Below are 23,777 nucleotides of genomic sequence, written 5' to 3'. Positions count from 1 at the left end.
AGTCCCTTTGCCATGCGTCTTGATGCTGGGGCAGTCAGGACCAATCTCCCAGGAGGGTGCAGAATGACCTCGCCTCAGCCAGGATGAAATCATGAAACTTCCTGGCAGACCTAATTCCTTTATGACCAATTCACCATGGAAACAACTCCTTACAACTGGTCAGCCAATCTGGGACAACTGTCTTCTTCTCACTAGCTTACTTGCCCCTAGTGAGGAAGTGACATGATTTCCTCTCGTGTCCAGAAAACATTTCAACTTACTTGATTTGAATTTTCAAATCCAAATTTTACTGTTCGTCACTTACATAGCTGAAATGTACTTACATAACCTTTCACCGCTTTCAGTTTTTCTATTTGGTTCTTGAAACTTCTCAATTCTACTTCACCACATAATCAATATGTATAATATTTTAAAAACAACATTTTTTCTTAACTGCCCTGAAAGTGTCTAGTTTCTGTTATAATTGCACCCGTTAAGCATTCATTTTCTTAGCATAAACAAAAACACGTTTCCATCTTTTTAAGTCTCATTATATATCTGTCTGGCATCTCTGTGACACCTGTGCTGCATTAAGGATAGAAGATCCATCTAATATTGCAGTGTGCTTGTTTTTCTGTACAAAATTGAGACATTGCTTGTGGCAGATAAAAAGATAAGAGAAATGTTCAAAGTTTGTATTGCAAACTGGTTGTTTTCTGAAAATTGGTATACAGGATAATTCTGTGAACTAAATTATATTCAGTAACTGTAAGAAACCACAGACCACACTGTACAAACTAAGACAGGGCCCTTTTAACAACTTAATAACGCAGAGAATTCACGTACACAATTCAGACACATACACAATTAAGTTGTTTCCCTTCTTTATTTATGAGGATTTCAGCTTCATTGTAAAATGAACACTGAGGGAATGGCTGGCTTCTTCGTGGGCAAAGATAGTGATGAGCATAGGTGATGGATGGATTTCAGTTCAGATCTTCTCTGCTTGTTAGGATAAAGATGAAGTTGCTCCCCAACCTTCCTCTCTTTCTTACTCTCTTCTCTGTCTATGTTGCATCCCTCTCAGGGCACTGCACTTACCACATATTGCTGTGGAACAGGCTGTTACACTGACAGCCTGTAAGAAGTGTGTGGAAGGTACAAATTGGTGTGTGCCTTCCTTCTTGAGAGAGATCGCGTGGAGATCAAAGTGCATCAATGGCTCGATAAGAACTTCAGATTCTTCTTGTTTTAGCTCACTTACAGTGATCGTATAAAGTCTTAGTCCTCTCTGGATAAACTGTAATCAGACAAGCTCTTTAAAGAAGAGAACTTATGCCAGTGAATTGTTCTTAAGTAGCTTCGCTTTTGTTTTGAAGGTGATGGTGACAACAAATTTGTGTGATGGCCCAAGCTATACAGAGTGTAACTTCAAAAAGGACGAGTTTACAGGCCTAGTTTTTTGTTCAGTAGTGTTGGCAGTGCTCTGGCTTCAGATTGTGGGTGGCTCCAAAAGTCTAGCTTTAAATCCTGGCTGACCACAGTGCTCATGGCAGGAGGCTGCTTCGGCTCCGTTGCTGCTTAGAGAGCTGCATTCTTACTAGTGCTCCATCTCTGAACCACAAAAGCCTGTGTTTAATAAGTTATACATTCCTTTTGTGTTTTGGATTTTGTTTTGCACAGTGCTTCTCTGTCATAGAGAAACTCCTGCATTCCTCACTAAGACTTTACCCAGCCCCAGTACAGAGTTTAAGAACTGACTGGGAAATCGAGAGAATCATTTAAATTCATTACAGATATGTTATATTGTAACCTGCCTTCATGCAAAGGTATGAGATGTTCCTGGATTGTATCATGGCACAACACTTTTCTCTAAGCAAACAAATGGGTGGGTACCTGCAGAGATCCTGATTTAGCATACAGTAGAACAGCTAGCAGGAACAGCACAAACATTAAGACTGCTTGCTTTATCCTACATGGACTGTGGTGTTCTATGGTAAAAACTGAAAAGAACAGTAAAGGTAATAGTAAAGGCAATATAGGTAGGTAATAGATAATAGTAAAGGTATTGTACAAACTGTATCCAGGTGTTGTAAAGCATGGCAAAGATATCATATACACTGTATAAAACCAGGTTAAAGCAAGTGATTAATAGGCATTGCTGTGTACTAGTAGAGGACAAATTGCAAAATGATTTTGATGTGATAATAATGAAGGATTAACAAAATTGACTCATGTTGCCAGAATATCAAAGAAACAAAGCGTTTGACTCAAAAGTGTTCTGTGAAATTAGGTGCTATTACATTATCATACAGCCCATACAGCCCTTTAGTGCTGATATTCCAAATTTGAATAAACAACATTAAAAATGTTTTTGTGTGTACTAGCAAGTGAAAGGGTTAGTTCCCACAGTGTTCATGACACTTGCCAGCATTTAAGAAAATGAGCACACTTAGCTGGGTGTTTAATGTCCAAAATTGAGGACTTGGATTGAAGGAGTGAAAAATTCTTTGCATGTATCTCCTGGTAAGAAAACTAAAGAAAACAATAGTCTGCATAAAATGAAATCTCTGTATTTGTAAGTAGGTAGATGTACATTAAAAATAATCCCATGCATACTACCTCTTAAAGGGGATATAATATAAATTCTAAGTGGGAATTAAAACTTACTGGCTGGTATTTTGATAGGAAATTATCGTTTCCCCTGATGGCACTTTTAATAGCTTGCTTAGAATAGTGCTCTACATTTCTGCTCAGCATCAGACTTCTCTCTAAGGGAATACAAGTTTGCTATCTATAGAGGTTCAGCATGAGAATGAAACTTGCATAGATCAGTATCTCTCTCTCTTGTGGCTCTGCTATTAGCAGCAGCATTATCAAACAAACAACTCGTATCTGCAATATCAGCTTGATTTTGCAAATCATATATATTTTACACATTTCAATGCACTTTCTTTCTGAAACAGGAATGTAAACTGTGACTGGAGACTCCATTTTCAGATCACATGGCACTTGTGAGGTGTCCACATGTACACACACATACACATATGTAAACATTTTACTATCCAAAGGCGATAAATCTGATTTCAAACGTAAATAAACGTGGGTGCACACACCGAGTAAAGTAAGACTGTTCACGTATGGTCAAAATTAAACATTAACTCAAACCAAACACCCCTTTTTGGTGAAATTAACTAAATTGGTGTTTAACTCACGTGTTTCAAATACCTTGTTTTGATTTCTCACCGGCAAAATGATTTCTCCCACAACCAGTAGGACCCAAATCTTGGCATGGCAACATGGGCTAGCTTAGTAGTGCCTGTTCCAAGTTTGCGCATGCGTGGATCAATTTGTAAGAAGATACCATTAAGTGGGGGTAGTATTTTCTTTTAAATATTGCATAAATAGTACATAAGATGACTAATAACATTTTATTCTTGTTAATAATGTGTTCATTGTTTAATTGTGTACTCACTGGAGAAAGGTGTATATCAGAATTCTTATTATTATTTTGTAGAATTATTTTTTGCTTTATAGTGAATATTCTAGGGAGAGGAGTTTAACCTATAAAAGGAGCTCCTCAAGATAGGAGAAGAGAAATAGGAAGAAGCTGGTAGTCGTGTAGTAGAGTAGAAGCTGCCTACAACAACCTATTTTTTTAAATCAATCAATCAATGTATATATTATTTTACTATGGTTTTTTTTCCCTTGGTTAGTTTGTATTTTTTGCTTTGTTTTTTTTTGGGGGGGTGTGGACTTTGGTAACACAGTTCCTCATAATAAACACCATTTCATTTCTTTGCAATTGTGGCTGTGTCATCATTATTGTCGCATTCCATCTACACCTCTAAACTTTTGAAGGATGACACTTTGACAGAAGCTTAAACACTTTAAAAGTTATGAATAAATACAGATTTTTCTAACCATATTCACTCTAATTTCAGTGAAAAGAAAAACAACACTTCAGCCTGTCAGGTAGTCAGGATCTTAGGCACTTAGTATGGTGGGGGGGCTGCAACGTTATTAAATTTAGAAAAATCAAGTAAATTAAAAAATGCACATATTTCAATGCAAAAATAGGAAAATCCCAAGGGCCTGTGAAGAGTAATAGAGCTGACTTGATAAGGCATTTTGAGTTAATCTGCTGGATAGGAAATATTACAATGTAGTGTTACATTATTCTTAATTGATGGATTCTGGATTTGTTTTCCTTCTTGGAAGGATTTTTGTTAGAAACATGCATGGATTTCATCTTGTCTTTTAATGTTATGGCAGAGAATATTCTATTTTGCAGTAGATGATTAATGAAAGCCTAGGTCAGAGTCCACTGACCAGTTTAAATCCTCATGAGTAGGAGAACACCTGGTGTAAGTAGTATCTTCTGACCTCATTCTCAAGTCCACCTGGATCATGCATACATGTTTCTGAAAAACTCCTTGTCCAGATTGGTATGGTCTGGATTTCTACATAGAATTCTTCTGTGAGAAAACAGGAGAATTTAAAAAAGCAGTTTGTCAGCATGTAGTCTGTGAAAGTATTTTAGACCCATATTAAATTCTCTGTCTGTATGCTTCTACCGGGATAGGAAGCTTAGCATGGGTAAACTGAAATAATTAAGGATCAATAAATGGAGATCCACTGAGCAGTATCAATGTAATTGCATACAATAAAAAGCAAACAATTAAGGTAATTAGGGAGAATGTACCCTACAACCCCTTTTCTTAAAATAATGGAAGGTCACATTTCCTTTATCTCTGGTACATCTATAGCAGTGGCCCAGCACATAGCAATAACTTCTGAAATACATAAAAGACAATTCATATAATATTTACTCAAGCTAGTTTTCAAATCATTGCAGGTTTCAGTCAGCTCTTCATATCATGTCATAGTTCAAGTAGGTGGCTGTGTCAGCATGCGTAGGCTACGAAGGAACAAGTAAAGGTTTATTCCACGCTGAAAAGAGAAGAAAAGAAACACAACATGTTGGCTGTGGAGCCTTCTTTTGTGTTTTTTTTTCAACATGTTGTGGATTTACCACTTTGCTTGTAGGTTGTTTTTAGTGTCCTGATAATTTCTTTAATCAGGACTATCTAGTGGGCCTCAAAGGTAGCTGTGAAATTCTCACAGCTCCTGACCGTCTGACCCCATTTTGTTTGACCATCCCTGGTATAGGGGGTGTAAACAACTGTGGACCTTAATTAGATTAGCTTGACTTAATACCTCATACATACCTGACTACTAGGATGGTGCTACATAGAAATCCTAGATCTGGCAGCTTTCCACATAACTGGGTGGCCTGCCCACAACTTGGCCACCGTTGAGCATTCAGAGCTGACAGGCAAGGGCAGGGCAGTCTGGGCCCTTGACTATAACCAGGGCCCCGAGATGGAATGGCCTGTGTGTTCATGGTCCTATAATGAATTATTGAATGTGAGCTGAACACTTCCCTGCTGGTGCGGCAGTATTGGTTACGGGTGGTGGAACCTGATCCGTGTGACAAGGCTGTGTCTTGGGATGCTGATGAAGGTGTGCAGAGGTGAGGGAGAGGGAGGTCTGGGCTCACTATGGTCAGCAGGGAGTGGGTCTGCCAGTGCTTCTGCTTCTGCCACTGTAGCCGCTTCTTCTTGTGCAGGATGTCCTGTAGGTAACCCAGCTTTTGTTTCATGCATGCTTGTCAGCAGTGAGGCATGTGGTTAGCAATATAATTATATGTGTGAGATATAACTGGTGACTGTGTCTGGTGTGAGTGGTGTCTTGTACGCAGGGGTTTTGTCAGGGCAACATGTCTAGGTGTCCAGATCAGAACAAAATAATGCTGTTAGAAATATTTTTAAAATGTCCTTTTTAGAAAAAAAAAACTGATAATGCTACCTAAAATTTTATTATTTTATGGATTCTGGAAATGAAGTTGAAATCTTTTTGACTTTTTGTTTGTTTAAGTGTCTTAAGTTATTTATAATGGTTGAATCTATTGTGAGATGTAGTGTGAATCTGTACCTTTCTGGAAATTGGGCTTGCTTTTTAAATATACTGTTGTATGGAGAGAGATAGTGGAGCCATGGCAGTGGTGTCATTCATTACATAATGGCACAGGTGTGGTCATCAATAAAAGATTGAGGGCTACAGAGATCGCATTCCATTTTCTGAATGGTGTTCTTACCTTTCACCACTTTTGTCTGTTCTGTTTCTGAAATGAAAATGTAAGTACTGGGAGCTATAAAAGGCTTCCTGGTGATGGCGATCACCCACTGGAAGGACAAGTCAGCATGATTTAAATCTAAGGGATTGGAAGTGAAGTGGGATGTTTAAGAGGTGGCTCATACACATCACCCTCCCCACAGGTTTCTGCTCTTCCAGGGGTTATTCTGGTTCATTTTTGTATATTTTAGGGGCTCATAAGTGGCTCAACCAGTTAAGGGATTGGCTTAAGGAGCAGGCTGAGGTTAACCTGGTTAACCACACATTGCTGGTTAAACTCTGGGCTGTGTTGTTAACCATCTGTGACTCCAATACCCCAAACAGCATCATGAAATTGGCCAAAGGCTGCCAGGTGTAGATGAGTAGGAGTCATCCAGGTGTTCCTAGCCCTCCCTGCATGAGTGGAGGACTTGCCCAGGTTTAGGTTAGGTGACCGTGTTTTTTGGAAAAGGCTCGCCATCTTCCCACTGGTGCTGGCTCTTGCTCACAGTGAAACTTGCACTGTGTTAAATAACAGATATGTGAGGGAAGAGTGCAGGCATATCAATCAATAAATCTAGATTTCTTTAATAGAGAGTGCAATATTAAGTAGAGCATGTGGGTACACAGGAGAGGAAAATAAAAACTCACAGTGGGAGAAAATAAACTTCCCAGGCCTGATGGGTACCCCCATTCAGGCAATGAGTTTGTGGGACATTAATTACTGTACATCACAGATAATCTCTGTAACATCAAGGGCTGGGAAACTGCTCTTCTGGGTCTGTTACCTGAAAGAGGTCTTTCATTTACTGTTGACAGTGTAGCACTAACCAGAGTTTATTACCAGTTTGCAACAGCAAATTATGAAGGAATACAAACTAGATAATTAAAGTTTTTAATGTAAAAAATGCTTTATAAATTTATAATATAATGATCATTCAGGGGGGAACAGTGGTGCAGTGGTTAGCATTTGTTCCGCACTGCTGGGGTCCAGTGTTCAGTTCCCGAGGTGCTATCTGTGTGAAATTTGTATGTATGTTTTTCCCTGTTCCGTTGCACAGTCCTAAGACATACTGGTAGCTTAACTGGCTTCTGAGAAAACTAGCCAAGGTGTGTGTGAGTGTCTGTGTGTCCTGCAATGGACTGGCATCCTGTCCTGGGTGTATCCTGCCTTGCAGCCAATGCTTGCTGTGATAAGTTCCAGCTCCCCCGCAACCCTGTATTAGATAAAGCAGGTAGAAAGTGGATGGATAGATGTTCTTATTTACTTCTTAGTTAACACATAAACCTTCTTTACCAGAGGTAAGTGATTATTTTATAGTGCATTGGTAAGAGTGAGAGGCTCAGTGAGGCTGTTGACACGTTCGTGGAAATAGCAGCTCAATTCAAAGCACACTATTTGTATCTTGAAATGTCTGAAATATCTTTAGTTATTTAAGTCATCTGTATCCAGTGGACTGCTTCTGTGGTATGTGGTGACATTACATTAATACAGTATTTTCTTCCAACTCATCATTGTATCAATTCCAATATACTGTACATTTTAAGTGTACAGCTTTTGAAGTTCACCTTTAAAATGCTAACAAATCACATAAATAGGTTGAGTTGTGCTCCAGAAATCTGCTGAAGGGTTTGTCCTTTTATTATATTTCTTGTTTATAATTCTGACAAATTGAAAAAAACAAGATTGAATGCTGTAAAGCAAGGTAAAGTGTTTTTAAAAGGTCCCTGAAATGCTGTATACTGTAGCTAAGCACGTACACTGTTAATGTTTCAATGCACAATTGTGTGATTGTGTGCTTAAAAGTTCCATCACATAAAAATAAGTGTGCTGTTTTATTATATTCATCATTAGGACTTGTAGCAGTGTCTCTTGTAGTAAAATTAGACCCACTCTGAGGGTACACCACACACAGAATGATGCAGATACAGAGGCATGCACTGTTTATTCTGGGATGATGTGCTATAGGCCCTATTGTACTGAGGTTTCCTGTTTCAAAGCCTGTGGTTTTTCAGTCATGAAGTGTTTATTAGAAAAAAATATATTTTTTTTTCAGGGGCAGCAACACATCAGACCTTTTTATATTTCCTTACTTCTCCAACCCCCTACCATATCTCTTTACTCCACCTCCCCCATCAGCTGTTTATAAAACCGAAAGAAAACATTTGGTATTTATTATAAAAGTTACCACAAGACTGAATGACATGCCCATCATAATACTGGCACACCATGTTTTAGTTGGAGTTAGTATTAATTAGAAAATTGTCTGTAGCATATTTTTTCACTCCACTCAGATGAGACAACTGTACTTTATGAAAAAGATTGTTCTAGCAACCTCTGAAGAGCTGTTTCCAGGGGACATAGACAGGGTGAAGTTCACAACCTGTCTGTTTTCTCTCAGTGCTTCTGTGGATAATCACAACAGATGGTAGATTGATAAGGCCTCATCTGTCAGTGTGAAGTGATCAAACAGCTATGATTGAGGAAGCTCCCAAAATGCTTTGTAGTTTAGAAACAACAGAAGAATAATAAATAAGAATGAAGGAACTGTTTTAATAACTAATTCTTTGTGTGAATAAATGGTGTCAGTTTACTTTATATTGGAGCTACATGGACGCAATAGGAAGCACACTTCCTGCAGTCACAGCCTGTTAAAACTGCTCCTAGGTTTTTGTCTGATTCCAAAAACTGCTTTTGAGTTCACGGTTCTGCTCCAGTATTGCAAGCTATCAGCGCTGTTTGCACTGCTAACATAAGTAAGCAGACCAATCTTAATATTTCACACCTAAAACCTGGTTGATTTTTGACTGTGAACCACTGCAATTTTTGACTCTGGATTTTTGTCTCTGCATTTCTTGCAGGAAAGTGCAAGACATTGCCAGACTTGTTATTGATGGAATGAGGTGGGAACAGTGTAGGCAATAAAGCTTGCAACAAGTGAAACCAGTATGTACTTTAGCATTAAGCTTCCAAAGAGATTTAGAAAAGCTACAACCAAACAAAACTGCTACTACAGCTATTTGTTGTACGATATTTTATCCAACATAATGTAGCTAAATGTCCAGTAGAGAAATGGCCACAATAATTATAGTACATACTGTAGTAGAAGGCACTGGAGAATTACTTCAGTCTAGCCACTGCCATGCTACAGGAGTTGTTGCACTTTGATGACTGAAACAATGTATCTGTTTTTTTTTAATAAGAATGCACTTCTGTGAAGGGTTTTACATTATATGACAGCTGTGCAGTAATATTTTAATACTTTTGCAATGCTTACCATCTCTCTGCTGCTGTATGTCCCTGTTACAGTCAATTGCTTTGTAATCACTTTTATTCTCTAGAATAATCTAGTGCGGTATAATCATGAAATGCTCAATAACAGTGCTCTTGGTAGAGGTGAAGCACAATCTAGAGTTTAGCTTTTTTCCTAACTTCCAACAGATTTTGCAGTAACATGGTTTGGTGCATTAATCTTCAGCTATTGAGTTGAAACATGTTCCCTACAAAAGTAAACTTGTTATTTCACAAAGGGCATGCCACTTCACGGTGTGTTATCAGAGATTCAGGTGCAATGCAGAGTGGTAAATAAAAAAATTCATTACATTCCCCAGGGACAACATAATCACTTTAAACCATTCTCAAATAAAAGACCAAGGAATCAGAGATAGATGATTACATCAGGGATGAGGAACACAAGGTGGAAGGCAACCAAAAACACAGCATATAGAGTTTCCTGGAGGAGGACTAACGCTCTCAGGGTAGGAAGAGTACCTGGAACTCGGATTTTGCAGAGAAATAAGCTTAAAAATGAAAGGCAGGTTAATGTCACCTTTAATAATTTGTGGCCCATGCCATATTCTGAGCAAAAACATTTCACTAGGAATGACAATAGCCAAGAATTAAAGTATTAAAAGGTTTATTGAGTATTTAAAGTTATAATAATTTGTCTTACCCACTTGTCTGAGGGCTAACCTCCTTGCTATCGGATGAGGCGTCTGGGACCCCCATGTAGAGCAGGGAGTGATCAAGGGGCTGATGTACAGTATGTGATGTTTAAGAGAGGAAGTGACATCATGATTAATTACAAATTACTGACAGCTGAAGATGATTGAACTTGGCTGTTGTCATCCCTCCCGAACTTTCACTATAAACTCCATTACTGAAGCACGGTAGACGGATGAAAGATAGTCTGTCGTGGCTTGGGTTTTGCGGAGGGCTCACCAGTTTCCACAGAATGTCATGTGAGAGGGGGGAACCTTGTCCTGTAACCAGAGATTCATGTTTATACGCAGGAGCTGCAACCCGAACAACCAATACTCGAGTCGAGAAGCAGCTAAGAATCAACTGTCACCAGAGGCAAGCTTGCAAAGTGAAAATTGTATGTTACATGTTAGATAGAAGATAATATATATTTCCTAATAATAGGTAATAAGATGCACTGTTTGGAACATTCATACACTTTCTGCCTGCTTTGCTTATCTTTCGGTAGTGTGCATGGATTTCAAAGTAAATGGGGATATATCATATGTCTTTGATAGCAGTGACGTGTATCAGTGACACTGATGCACAGTGAGAAAGCACAGTCTGGATTTTACATCAATAGCTCACTGAACACATACACGCTGTTATTTACATTTTAAATAGAGCGCAGATAGGTTTGTTGGTTCAGCAGTATTGTTTCTTGTGATAAAATACTGGGTTCATGTTTTGTGACTGTAAAAATGCCAGGTATTTGAGTTGAGTTTAAAACTCAGTTTGGAAATTAAGAATAGTAATTAAAAAATAAATCAGTTCAAATGGGTTTTAATTAATGGACAAAAAGACTAAAACATCCCCCACTTGAATTTTAGGGACTGCATGGCTGCTATACTGTAGATATGATTGATGATGGCTGCCTAATCAGAGACTGCTACTACAGCTATTTGTTGTACGATATTTTATCCAACATAATGTAGCTAAATGTCCAGTAGAGAAATGGCCACAATAATTATAGTACATACTGTAGTAGAAGGCACTGGAGAATTACTTCAGTCTAGCCACTGCCATGCTACAGGAGTTGTTGCACTTTGATGACTGAAACAATATATCTGTTTTTTTTTTTATAAGAATGCACTTCTGTGAAGGGTTTTACATTATATGACAGCTGTGCAGTAATATTTTAATACTTTTGCAATGCTTACCATCTCTCTGCTGCTGTATGTCCCTGTTACAGTCAATTGCTTTTGTAATCACTTTTATTCTCTAGAATAATCTAGTGCGGTATAATCATGAAATGCTCAATAACAGTGCTCTTGGTAGAGGTGAAGCACAATCTAGAGTTTAGCTTTTTTCCTAACTTCCAACAGATTTTGCAGTAACATGGTTTGGTGCATTAATCTTCAGCTATTGAGTTGAAACATGTTCCCTACAAAAGTAAACTTGTTATTTCACAAAGGGCATGCCACTTCACGGTGTGTTATCAGAGATTCAGGTGCAATGCAGAGTGGTAAATAAAAAATTTCATTACATTCCCCAGGGACACCATACAGTGCCTTGCGAAAGTATTCGGCCCCCTTGAACTTTTCAACCTTTTGCCACATTTCAGGCTTCAAACATAAAGATATAATTTTTTTATTTTATGTGAAGAATCACCAACAAGTGGGACACAATTGTGAAGTGGAACGAAATCTATTGGATTTTTGAAACTTTTTTAACTAATAAAAAAATGAAAAGTGGGGCGTGCAAAATTATTCGGCCCCTTTACTTTCAGTGCAGCAAACTCACTCCAGAAGTTCAGCGAGGATCTCTGAATGATCCAATGTTGTCCTAAATGACTGATGGTGATAAATAGAATCCACCTGTGTGTAATCAAGTCTCTGTATAAATGCACCTGCTCTGTGATAGTCTCAAGGTTCTGTTGAAAGCGCAGAGAGCATCATGAAGACCAAGGAACACACCAGGCAGGTCCGTAATACTGTTGTGGAGAAGTTTAAAGCCGGATTTGGATACAAAAAGATTTCCCAAGCTTCAAACATCCCAAGGAGCACTGTGCAAGCGATCATCTTGAAATGGAAGGAGTATCAGACCACTGCAAATCTACCAAGACCTGGCCGTCCCTCTAAACTTTCAGCTCAGACAAGGAGAAGACTGATCAGAGATGCAGCCAAGAGGCCCATGATCACTCTGGATGAACTGCAGAGAACTACAGCTGAGGTGGGAGAGTCTGTCCATAGGACAACAATCAGTCTTACACTGCACAAATCTGGCCTTTATGGAAGAGTGGCAAGAAGAAAGCCATTTCTCAAAGATATCCATAAAAAGTCTCGTCTAAAGTTTGCCACAAGCCACCTGGGAGACACCCCAAACATGTGGAAGAAGGTGCTCTGGTCAGATGAAACCAAAATCGAACTTTTTGGCCACAATGCAAAACGATATGTTTGGCGTAAAAGCAACACAGCTCATCACCCTCAACACACCATCCCCACTGTCAAACATGGTGGTGGCAGCATCATGGTTTGGGCCTGCTTTTCTTCAGCAGGGACAGGGAAGATGGTTAAAATTGAGGGGAAGATGGATGCAGCCAAATACAGGACCATTCTGGATGAAAACCTGTTGGAGTCTGCAAAAGACCTGAAACTGGGACGGAGATTTATCTTCCAACAAGACAATGATCCCAAACATACAGCAAAATCTACAAAGGAATGGTTCACAAATAAACGTATCCAGGTGTTTGAATGGCCAAGTCAAAGTCCAGACCTGAATCCAATCGAGAATCTGTGGAAAGAGCTGAAAACTGCTGTTCACAAACGCTCTCCATCCAACCTCACTGAGCTCGAGCTGTTTTGCAAGGAAGAATGGGCAAGAATTTCAGTCTCTCGATGTGCAAAACTGATAGAGACATACCCCAAGCGACTTGCAGCTGTAATCGCAGCAAAAGGTGGCTCTACAAAGTATTAACGCAAGGGGGCCGAATAATTTTGCACGCCCCACTTTTCATTTTTTTATTAGTTAAAAAAGTTTCAAAAATCCAATAGATTTCGTTCCACTTCACAATTGTGTCCCACTTGTTGGTGATTCTTCACATAAAATAAAAAAATTATATCTTTATGTTTGAAGCCTGAAATGTGGCAAAAGGTTGAAAAGTTCAAGGGGGCCGAATACTTTCGCAAGGCACTGTAATCACTTTAAGAATTAAGAATAGTAATTAAAAAATAAATCAGTTCAAATGGGTTTTAATTAATGGACAAAAAGACTAAAACATCCCCCACTTGAATTTTAGGGACTGCATGGCTGCTATACTGTAGATATGATTGATGATGGCTGACTAATCAGAGACAGACCTGTGACACAAGCCGCATTCACATGAACTCAGATATTCTTGAATGACGGCACGAGTTTGTACAGTCCTCTCAAATACATTCTCTCCTCATTCTGAAGTTAGGGACATGAGCAAATACTTCATTTAAATCTGACTGTGTGTTAATGTGTTTAGGATATATTCCAGTGGATGTTTGTTTTAATTCCCAGGATGAACTGCAAATCAACTGACAATGCCATTGGTTCGCAGATATCCCCAAATTCATCTCTGGAGCTTAACATTAAAAAGGAAGCACAAATAAAAACAATTTGTAGAGATGTAATGTTTTCATTTTTATACTAGTACTCCTCTCTTTTAAACCACTTTTTGATAAATGTTGGATAAGCCCGTTTGCAACATTCAGTGCTGTCATACACCACAATTTCTGCACGTCTCTACTGTAATGTGCTTTGAGGTACAATACCACCTGTCAACAGAGCTGAGCCTGTAAAATTGATTTCTGAAGGGAAAATGGCAAAACCTCCTAGAAGCAATTAAGTGTTCGAACTGCAGACTGTTTTCCCACAGGGTCAGTGGTTATGATTCTCTGTTCCTAGCAACTTGCTTACCTTTTAGAAAATTAGTTGCTTGGAATCACATATTTTTACAATGTGAGTTCTGTGGTGTAGCATTTTGACATTTATCTGGGTCTTTACCAGCTTGTTTGTCTTCTCAGGTCCAGCTGTCCAGCGCCAGGTACAGAATGGGCCATCTGCAGATGACATGGACATGCAGAGAAGGTAAAAATGCAAGAAACTTATTTGACAGTCCTTGGCTTTCTTTGCTGTTAATTGAATTAAAAAGAAACTGTGACCTTCAGTTAATAGTGATTCCTGTGACCCCTTGTCCCTGTGAGACAGATGTGTTAGATCAAATGAAAAGCAAAAAATGAGATTGGTCATTTTTGTAGAGGTCAAAGGTAGCATTTGCTGGAGCCCTTGATACACATTTTGTGATTTCTGTGACTTTCTTTAGGTGCAAACTCTTTGAAAGCTAAAAATGGTTATGAATTCCATCCCTTCAAATATTTTTTTTCCATTACTTAGACCTAAGAGAATTATAAATCTAGTAGCTACAGTTAATGGAACCACCTCCTTATGGTGTTCATCCAGATGTTTTTTTCTGGGAAAATTAGAATCTTGCTTCGGAGGGATCTGTCTTATGTGTGACTCAATGCTTCCCTCTAGTGGTATAAAGAGGCATGATAACACTGCATTCTCCATGGGCCACTGCACTACCCTAACATGAATGACTCCAGCTGGGTGGCACAAAACAAACTAGAATACTGAGAAGTGTGGCTTAAATAGGGTTAGACAACTGCATCAGCTCCCCTTCCAGACCCTTCCAGGTGCTACAGTCCCAAGCCAAATTATGTCAGTTATGTTTTTGGTCTTGCAGGCTTCCAATGTGGGCACACCATTCCATTCAATTGCCAGTTTTATCTGTCAGCTATTGTTTGTATTCAATTGCATAAAAAGACATTTGCTTGCATTGCATATGTTATTCTTCACAGACGCCAGCCATTGACATCAGTGAAGGAAATGACCCAAAAGAAAATCACTATGCCACAGTTTCAATTTCTTGAGTTTTGTTGACTAGCAAAAGGTCTCTTTGTCCCCTTCACTGGTAAATCACTGCATAAATGTCCTATATACAGCGCACTTTGTTGCAGGGCCTTTCTGGTACAACACTTGAGCTTCCCAAAGCGTAGACAAAGGTAAAGATTAGTTCCTGTGGCACAGCATGAAAGCTGACTGAACCGGAGTTCCCTGTGTGTTGTTTCAGCAGGCAGATGATGGAGCAGCAGCAGCTACAGGCACAGATAGAGAGGGATCGAAGGGCATCCACCTCAGGTAAGCGTCCAGCACCCTTCAGATCACAGAATTGGCCGTGCAATGGGATAGGAGACCCAGCGGCTGTCTGCCATCTGATGTCATGGTTTTCCAATGTCCTGCTGTTGCCCATGAGAGCCTCTGGCTGTCTTCCACCTGATGTCATGGTTTTCCAATGGGTACACAGCAGCACATGAGAACTTCTAGCTCTCTTCCACCTTCGACAGTTTGCAGAGATTTCAAACACCTACATGCAGTACACTAGTACTTCAGTCTATCCATTTACTAGTCCCTGCAGGAATATCGGTCTACACATCTTTTCTCTAGCAGTAGCCTAAGCTTGTAAGGAGCTGTGTTTTGTACATTTGCTTCTGTGGGGACCTTAGACATCTTTCCTGGATAACCTTGGGGGAGAGGAAGGGGAAGGGGAGGTATTAACGTATGTCTACATTTTCTTTCCTTTCTTTAATCATGTTTATTTTTTGGCAAAATAAGGAGTTCTCACACATTGTTTGTCTCATGTTCCATTGCTGTTATTTTTGTGAGTTATATTCTTTCTTTTTCTTTCCCTTCTGCATTCTGACTCTTTCTTCTTTGTTGACTATTTGTCTGTTTCCCTTTAGTTTCCACCCTTCAGATCAAAGTGTCTCCCTCCCCTTCTCGGTCTCAGTCCCCCCCTCCTGAATATAGTCACTGTCGAGCGGGGGCCATGCCTCCCCCCTCCTACGCCAAGGTTACCTCCTCTTCCCCCTCCTCTCGGGACGGCGAAGGTGGCTGTGCCTCCTTGCAGGCAGATGGGACCTCTGACTCTCCCCAGAGAAAAAACCCCGTTGCCTCACAGCTTTCAACATCCCTTGCCTCTGCTTTTTCCCCAGTGCAGCCTGGAGTAGGGACATTGTCCCGAAATGTCCGCCAGATCCCCATCTCTCCCCCGCTGGCAGCTTCCCAGGCCCCTTTGCTTCCCCCCAAGTCTGGTGCATGGTCCTCCCCACATATGTTCTCGCCTCTGCCCCCCTCACCCCCTGTGGTGATGGCTCTAGCCCCTTTGAAGCAGGTCTGCCCCCAGCCTATGCTCCCTGTTGCCCATCCCTTGCTGCCTGTTCACAATGGCCGGGGCAAAGGACCTGCAGACCTTTCATTGTTTCAGCATGGGGCAGAGTACTCCAGTGATCACCTGGAAGATTATTGCCTTAACCAACACCAGATGCATTGTTCTTCTGGCTCCGCCTCCCATCCTGTCCTCTACAAACATCCTGATGGCTCATTCGCTCCATGTTATGAGTCACACCCCCTGCCCACTCTGATTGGTCATCCAGTTACAGGCCCCACCCACCAGTCCCACTTCCCATCTTACCACCTGCAACAGCTGTACCCATCTGTCCCCCCTATCAGCTCCTCACCCCCCTCTTACACTGCTCTGTCCGAAGGGACTCTGCCCAAGAAGACCCCCCCTTCTCCTTCTCAGGCTGCCGTACCCCACTCCAGTAAGTACCTCAAAGCCCCGCAAGCAGGGCAGTGTTGCAGCTGGCTCAGATCGCTTTGTGTGGGGCTTTGCACACAGATGCCATGTCTCATGGGCTACTCCTCAGACCCTCAGGGCCTGTGGGATGCTCTGGTAATAAAAAAATGAAATAAAAAATAAAAAGCAAAAAGCATTCCAGCAGGAGAGCAAAATCTGGATATAATTTAAGATATTTTAAATATTAAAGTATTTATTGGTCTATGTGTCCCATGCATTGAGAGCATGACATGTACAGTAATTGTGAGAGTATGCATCTCTCTGTTCCCCAGATCTAGATTCATCTAGACATTCCACATCCTTTTTTGCAAACTTTAATATTTGTTATATTTTTACGGTTTCGGTTTCATGGAGTTGTATTATGTACTAGAAATAATACAAGATTGGCTTACTGTTCGTTTAGTGGTTTAGTTTTAAGATGTTTCTGAAATTTGTATTGGACACGCGGAGGAAAGCCAGTCTGTATTGCACATACATGCCCTGACATTTAACAAAGTTTAAGGTATGCCAAGCAGTGTGCCTCTGCAGCACTGACATACTGCCTCCAGCCTCTTGTTAAACTGCCTTCACGTCTCTAACAACCGGACCTCTGTGTCTGCTCCTTATTTATACATTATCTCAGGGTATTTCCTTTGAAACCTGCTGTGTACTGAGTGTGCATGCTTGTGTTTGAAAATGGAATCCCATTTAATGGCTGCCTGTGGGTGGAAAACATGTTTTTAGAGGATGTATTGGTTTCCTAGTTTGTCTTTATTTATTTTTTTGCTCTGCGATTTCAAAGCTTGTAAAGTGTAAAAAGTCTTCATTTGCATACATTATAAAAGTAATAGCAAGATATATCTATGTTATATTTAAAGACACCGAGCAATTTTCTTCTCCAGTTCTCATCACTGTTGAGGAAAAAACATTTTCAAAAATGACCTTGAAAGCACTCAAGAGTTAGAACAGATCTGTAGCAAAAATATGACTGACTGTTTTCTCCGTGTGTAAATTTAGTGCATGTCAGCGTCTCCCAAAGCCTGATGTATTAGTTAGTTGTTTCTATCTCACAGTTCTTTGAGGGGTTATCGGCACTGGGGCTGTGCTGCTGCTTGATTGCTTACCACTGCCCTGTGTCCTGGGCTTTGGTGTTGAGTGTGACAGACCACCTGTTTCTGTCCCTGTTTTCACACAGGTCCTCCCCTCCCGCCTGGGCATCCTTCTTCAGTGCTCTCTGTAGCTCCTCCCACTGCAGCCCCGGCCTCTGGGGGAGGTCCGCCTCCTCCCCCGCCCCCTCCTGGGCCCCCTCCCCCCTCCACTGGGGCTCCTCCCCCTCCGCCTCCGCTGCCGGCTGGTGGAGGTCCTGGCGGGGCAGGAGACGAGAGCCCGGGTTCAGGGCTGGCAGCGGCACTGGCGGGAGCCAAACTGCGCAAAGTGCAACGAGTGAGTGTCTAGGATCGTCTAGGATCGTCCGCTCCTGTCACTGACAGCAGCAGGGACCACACCTTCTGCCAATCCCAGGAGACCTGGAGCCTGGGGATGGTTGGAAATCCCCTGTGGCTTGCAAAGACAACATCACACCAGGGACTGGCCTCCTCTTTTTAAAATCAGGCCTAAGAAATTATAATCCTTTAGTACTGTAGTTGCCAGGAGCCCCAGCTGCCAGAGAAGAGCTGTTTGCACAGTTCGTCCTGACGCTCTCCGTTTGTGCTCACAGTCTGAAGACGCGTCCGGAGGCACCAGCCCGGGCGGTGCAGCGAAGAACGATGCCAACCGGACGAGTGGAGGAGGGGGGCTGATGCAGGAGATGAATGCCCTGCTGGCACGAAGGTTAGAGTAAGACTGCAGGGAGTTATTTTATTTCCATACGCGCGGCCGCCTTCAGACTCACAATTCCTCGCCATCCCGCATGAGCAAAGTGAACAAATGAACAGCATATCTTCCCCCTGCCATCTTCATTGTTTGACACTGATTAAGCAGACCCCACCAGGTGCTTTGACAGTGCAAGTAATTCATTCGATCACTGACAGCGCTGCCGTTGTTACTTAAACGTATGTGTTTCCGGTACGGGTCTATATATGTTTACAGTTTACTTTTTTTAACAGAAGGAAAGCGGCTACACAGACAGAGAAATCCAGTGACAAGAAAGAGGAAGAAAGCCAAAACGTGAGTGAGAAAGGTCTTTTTGAAAACCAAGTGTCCAGTAACCCTGGAGAGGTGAGAACAGGCAATCCATCTTGTTGTTAATGCGTCAAACTTGCTGTAATGTAATCAGCTACACTGTGAATCATGCCAGCTCCCTGCCATCTCTCACCTGTTAGCACATATCCCCTCTTGAAATTCCTAGCTAGGGTTAAGATGGTCCCTGCATTCTTGTAGAGTTTTATATTTTAGGGTCAAAGGTAGGAAATCTCTTCCTTTTTTTCTGAAGGAAAATTTCCTTTGGTAGTGAAATATTCAAAGGCAAATAAAAATATTTCACTGCCTTGCACAGTGTATATAAATCATATATTTATATTACATTTAACTCCATTTTAAGAAAAATATCAATTATTATTTCATGATACAGTGATTATTAAACAAACAATATGCTTTGTAGGAGGATTCCAGCCTGTCTCCATCACCTGTCACCCGTGGGCCAGGACAGCAGAACTCCACAGGTAACCCAGTCTGGACCAGCTTCAATATAGCCTGCAGTCTATTTTGGGGTCACCGGACAACCAGCTGCCAAATTCACAAGGCCAGCAGGAATATGAGAGCAGATAAACATTAGATTGCTGGAGATTAAACTCTCATTATGACGTGAATAGAACACCACAAACTCTACTACTTACAATACACCTTTTGTTACAATTAAGTATAAATGTGTCCAGCTTACTGGTGGGTTGTTTCAGGGTTGGTTTCCAGTTTCTGTAAAAATTAGAGTGTGTGGGCTGGGGCAGGGCTGGTTTCTGAAATAAAACTGTCTCAACAGTAAAGGTAGTAACTGTCTTGTACTTCTGGCAGATCCTCTGAAAAAGCCATGGGATCGAGCCAATTCTGCAGACAAGTCTTCATTGGTATCAAGGTGAGGATCTAATAATGTGGAAGTGACTGTATGATGCTCATACTCATAGCACATTCGTACACACATATAATTCATGGGATACTAAAAATGAATATGAACCATTAACATGGTTCTGTAGTACAGTAAGATTAAACTCTTGTCATGCAGATCACTGGGGAGAGTTACAGTATATAATCTGAGCATCAAAAGACAGCAAGACCAATACAAGCTACATATGCACCTGTCTCTAGAAATAATCTTTCTTATTGCACGGTAGTGGTATAACCTCAGAAACTATTGTTAAAACTGATATGACATTTTCCACATTCCATTGGAATTACTGATTGCAGTTGATTAATAAGTAACATGATTCCTGACACATTTCAATGCTGGTGTCACAAAGTAATGACACCCATGTTGGCATGAGTGTCATTAGGGAACACAGAACAATAAAAAAGTATAGGATGTTCATGATGAAAAACAGAAGAAACTCTGAGAAGGAGTGATGTTTTTATGTGTCACTGATCATTTCATTCCCATTGATGCAGAAGTCCATTGGCGCTGAAGAGTCCTGAAGTTAAGAGCAACTCACACCCATTAAGTACTAGGTACCACTATGGTCCTGTCCGTTCAGGCCAGCTATACTGCAGCTCCTTATGCCGATGCTGCTGTGGCTTTCATTTCAATGTGCAGCTCTGTGAAACTGGTCCCACCGCAATGCAAACAACCACAAACTACAGGGAACAACTCCAGCTGCTCATGCATTGTGCTTTCAGCTTTCTGCTTCCTGTTGGTGTTACGCCTTCAAGGCTGGAGCAAAAATAATTCAAGAACAAGCGATATTGATTAAAAAAAGGATAAACATTTTTAGCCTTTCACGGTTTAAGCAATTTACTTGAATTTACTTGAACAAATTAAGCATCCAGGTGGGTACTGCACATTGGTGGTGGTGGAGGGAAGTCCCCATTACCTGTAAAGCGCTTTGAGTGGAGTGTCCAGAAAAGCGCTATATAAGTGTATCTTCTACATGTGGGGTAACCCATACAAGTTTTTGGTGGCAGCATTTTAGGATTTTAATAAAGATGCCTGAAAAAGAAAGTGCACAATTGTAAAAATCCGCTCTGTGAGGAAAAGAACCTCTCATTATTTTTCATTTCTCCATATATTTTTTACAACTAGCAAATAATATGAGGAGGAAAAAACAGTGAAGGGCGTGTGTTTATATATCCTTTCTGATGTGCATACCCACTGATCAAACATGTGCCTTGATTAATATAGGTGTGTTATTTAAAAAAGCAGATAGGTGGTGCTAGTGATGCCTTTTTCAGCAGGCCTTGTATATTTTCTTTGGTGGATAGTTGCACAGTTGTGCAGTCTTCCCATCTTCGGTCTTAAAGGGGCATTTGTCAGGACACTGACCAACTCGCCCACGCAGAAATTGTGTTACCATACTCGGCTCCAATCTGCGATACATATCAGCAACAAGCTAATCTGAGAGTATGGGAGGCCTTCGTTACTAAAGGATCCATGCAATAAATTATAAAGATCGGGAAATGCAATATTTTGATATTTAAAAGAAGCTGGAAATGTAGATTTCTCCATTAAGATCTCAGGAATGTAAAATACTGATTATTCTGGTTCGTTCTTAGTGATTAGTGATGAAGAATCAATGGGAGCAGGTGCTTGGGATTTTAATTAATCATGTTAATGCTAAATTTAGTCATTTGTGCTTATGAAATGTGAATCTTTTCATATGTTCTGCTTAATCCACAATTAAAAGCACCTTTATTCAGGCAGTTCAATTAGATTAATATAGCACTGGGGGCATTTGCACATGATTTAACTTTGCCCGAGATCATTTATCCAGCTAAACGAGCAATGATTCTCTCCACTGCCAGACTGTTATTTTATCACACCATTTTACCTTCGAAAGCTCCTTTTCCACCCTTACATCATGATGTTGAAAGAGGAAGGCTGGAGCTGGTATGCAGATTTGCCATGTGTAATGCCCTCACCTGTTTCTCTGAAATGTTACCACAACTGGTTTCTAGGCACAGGGAGAGCAATGGAGAAGCCCACCAGAAAATACATGTTGTGTAAAGCAAAGCCTTGTCTGAGTGACGATCTGAAATGTTTTGTGCTTGGTACACTTTTTTTAGTGTAACACAAGCTTTGAAAATACACTGGATGTGTGGAATGCATTTTTAAATGTGAATGAGCTCAACTAATTAAATCCATAGCATTTTGAATTGCAGGACAAACACTTAACCTGGAAGTGTAAAATGAAGGTGTGCAACCCAGCGGGTTCCCTGTGACAGAAAACTGGCAGACATGTAGAACTGTGTTCTCAGGGTCCTCCCACACATGCTCTCATGGGCGAGATGGGATGTGCAATGTGGCTTTCCATGTGAAAACGGGTGCGCTTTTCCCTATGCTTTACACCATTCTCATGAATAAATGGAATGGACCTTTTTCCCCTCACTGTAGCCGTCTCTGTCTGACACAAGCCTGATGCTCTTGAGCTGTCCGTGATGCACGTGCGCTGCCACGTGTAAAGGTAGCATGAAAACACCCCCATTGGTTGTCAGTGCCCTCCCTACAGACCACACAGGCACAGGGGCAATTTTGTCAGGCGGATGCTGTGCATTTCTGCGGGCTCATTATTCTTATGTTGTGTCTGCAGGGTGAAACCTGTCGGCAGCACCAACGACATGCCCACAGATGCCTTAGACTTTGACAGAATGAAGCAGGTATGGGCAGTAATGTACAGAAATACAAATGGCAAAACGCAAACCTTGAATGATGTCTTGGGTAATGGAACAAGATTTTAGTGAAACATAGTCTGCAACTCGTTTTGAAGGCTGATTAAATGATTTTATCAAATAGCCTTCAACCTCCTTATCAAAGAGAGAGAGATGTTAGCGCATTTGGGGAAAACCACAGATGTGGGAGAGATCAACAATTTTGCACTTAGGCACTCCATTAAAACATCATTGGTAATGTATTGTGGGTCTAATATTTGCTGTTAGCTGCACTGGGAAAGGGCTGAGGAGCTGACAGAACCTTGTTTACACTTCTCTGACACAGGAAATATTGGAGGAAGTTGTACGTGAATTGCACAAGGTGAAGGATGAGATAATTGATGGTAAGAGCTTTTGCTTTTGTCAACCAGTAGGAGGCACTCTCCCCACTGGATCGGATTTTCCAGATCAATTCTGTATCAGCCTTCAGATAAGGTGTTAAACCAGGGGGTCCTTACCATGTCATTAAATATCCTATGATATTAAGATGGGGGTGTTAATCCTAGGCTTGCATAATCTGAACTACCTAAAATTCCTCCTTGTTTAATATTGTTATTTTTCACTTTTAGAAAAAAAAAACAGTTTTGATGAAAGCACACCTAGATCTGTTAGGAAGTGTACATACTAATTGTGTGGTATTTTATTCAGGTATTACAAAGAGAACAGGCTCTGTACAGTAAATAATTGAAAGGAATCATAATTTTACTAGTTCTTTATGCATTTTGTTTGTTTTTTAGCCTGTATGATAGAAAAACATCACTGTGTACTCGTCACTAGAGCTTAAATGATCTAATCTTTGCTAACACAGCAATACTATGACTCTTTCATTCTTCTACAGACAGCCCAATTTAACCCTGATCTGAAACATGTATTACATAATACTGGCTCTTTAGGAATAAATGTTATCATATATAACATTTTATCGAGTATGAAATTAATTTTTGAAGGCCACTAAGTTGTGTAACGGCTGCATCTTCATTTTAGGACACAGTGGTACTGCGTCTTCACAGTCTACTTTACATTTACTACTCACTGCAAGAGATGTAGAGCCATAATTGTAAAAACTAAATAGTGCATACTGTAGGTCTGATTATAAAAGAAATACTG

The 23,777-nt window shown here is 40.7% G+C and overlaps 1 protein-coding gene across 18 annotated transcripts in view; it reads left to right on the top strand.

The window, feature by feature from the left end:
* The window catches only part of evla (Enah/Vasp-like a), an 88,980-nt gene that overhangs the window by 64,373 nt on the left and 830 nt on the right, over positions 1–23,777 (top strand). For 7 of the 18 annotated variants that reach the window (XM_088648167.1, XM_088648170.1, XM_088648165.1 and 4 more), the window contains 11 exons: positions 14,170–14,233; positions 15,279–15,346; positions 15,949–16,809; positions 18,019–18,266; positions 18,541–18,659; positions 18,929–18,989; positions 19,423–19,483; positions 19,830–19,890; positions 20,418–20,477; positions 22,553–22,619; positions 22,957–23,014. In XM_088648167.1, the coding sequence (XP_088504293.1) occupies positions 14,170–14,233; positions 15,279–15,346; positions 15,949–16,809; positions 18,019–18,266; positions 18,541–18,659; positions 18,929–18,989; positions 19,423–19,483; positions 19,830–19,890; positions 20,418–20,477; positions 22,553–22,619; positions 22,957–23,014 (1,728 nt within the window). The remainder of the gene's footprint in view (positions 1–14,169; positions 14,234–15,278; positions 15,347–15,948; positions 16,810–18,018; positions 18,267–18,540; positions 18,660–18,928; positions 18,990–19,422; positions 19,484–19,829; positions 19,891–20,417; positions 20,478–22,552; positions 22,620–22,956; positions 23,015–23,777) is intronic. The other 11 variants (XM_088648162.1, XM_088648164.1, XM_088648173.1 and 8 more) reach the window with 11 other exon arrangements.

The sequence above is a fragment of the Lepisosteus platostomus genome, chromosome 10 (genome assembly GCF_059453375.1).
Source record: "Lepisosteus platostomus isolate fLepPlt1 chromosome 10, fLepPlt1.hap1, whole genome shotgun sequence".
In the NCBI taxonomy this organism is placed as follows: domain Eukaryota; kingdom Metazoa; phylum Chordata; class Actinopteri; order Semionotiformes; family Lepisosteidae; genus Lepisosteus; species Lepisosteus platostomus.
The sequence above is the reverse complement of the archived record's forward strand: the minus strand, read 5'-3'. Positions and strand labels throughout refer to the sequence as shown.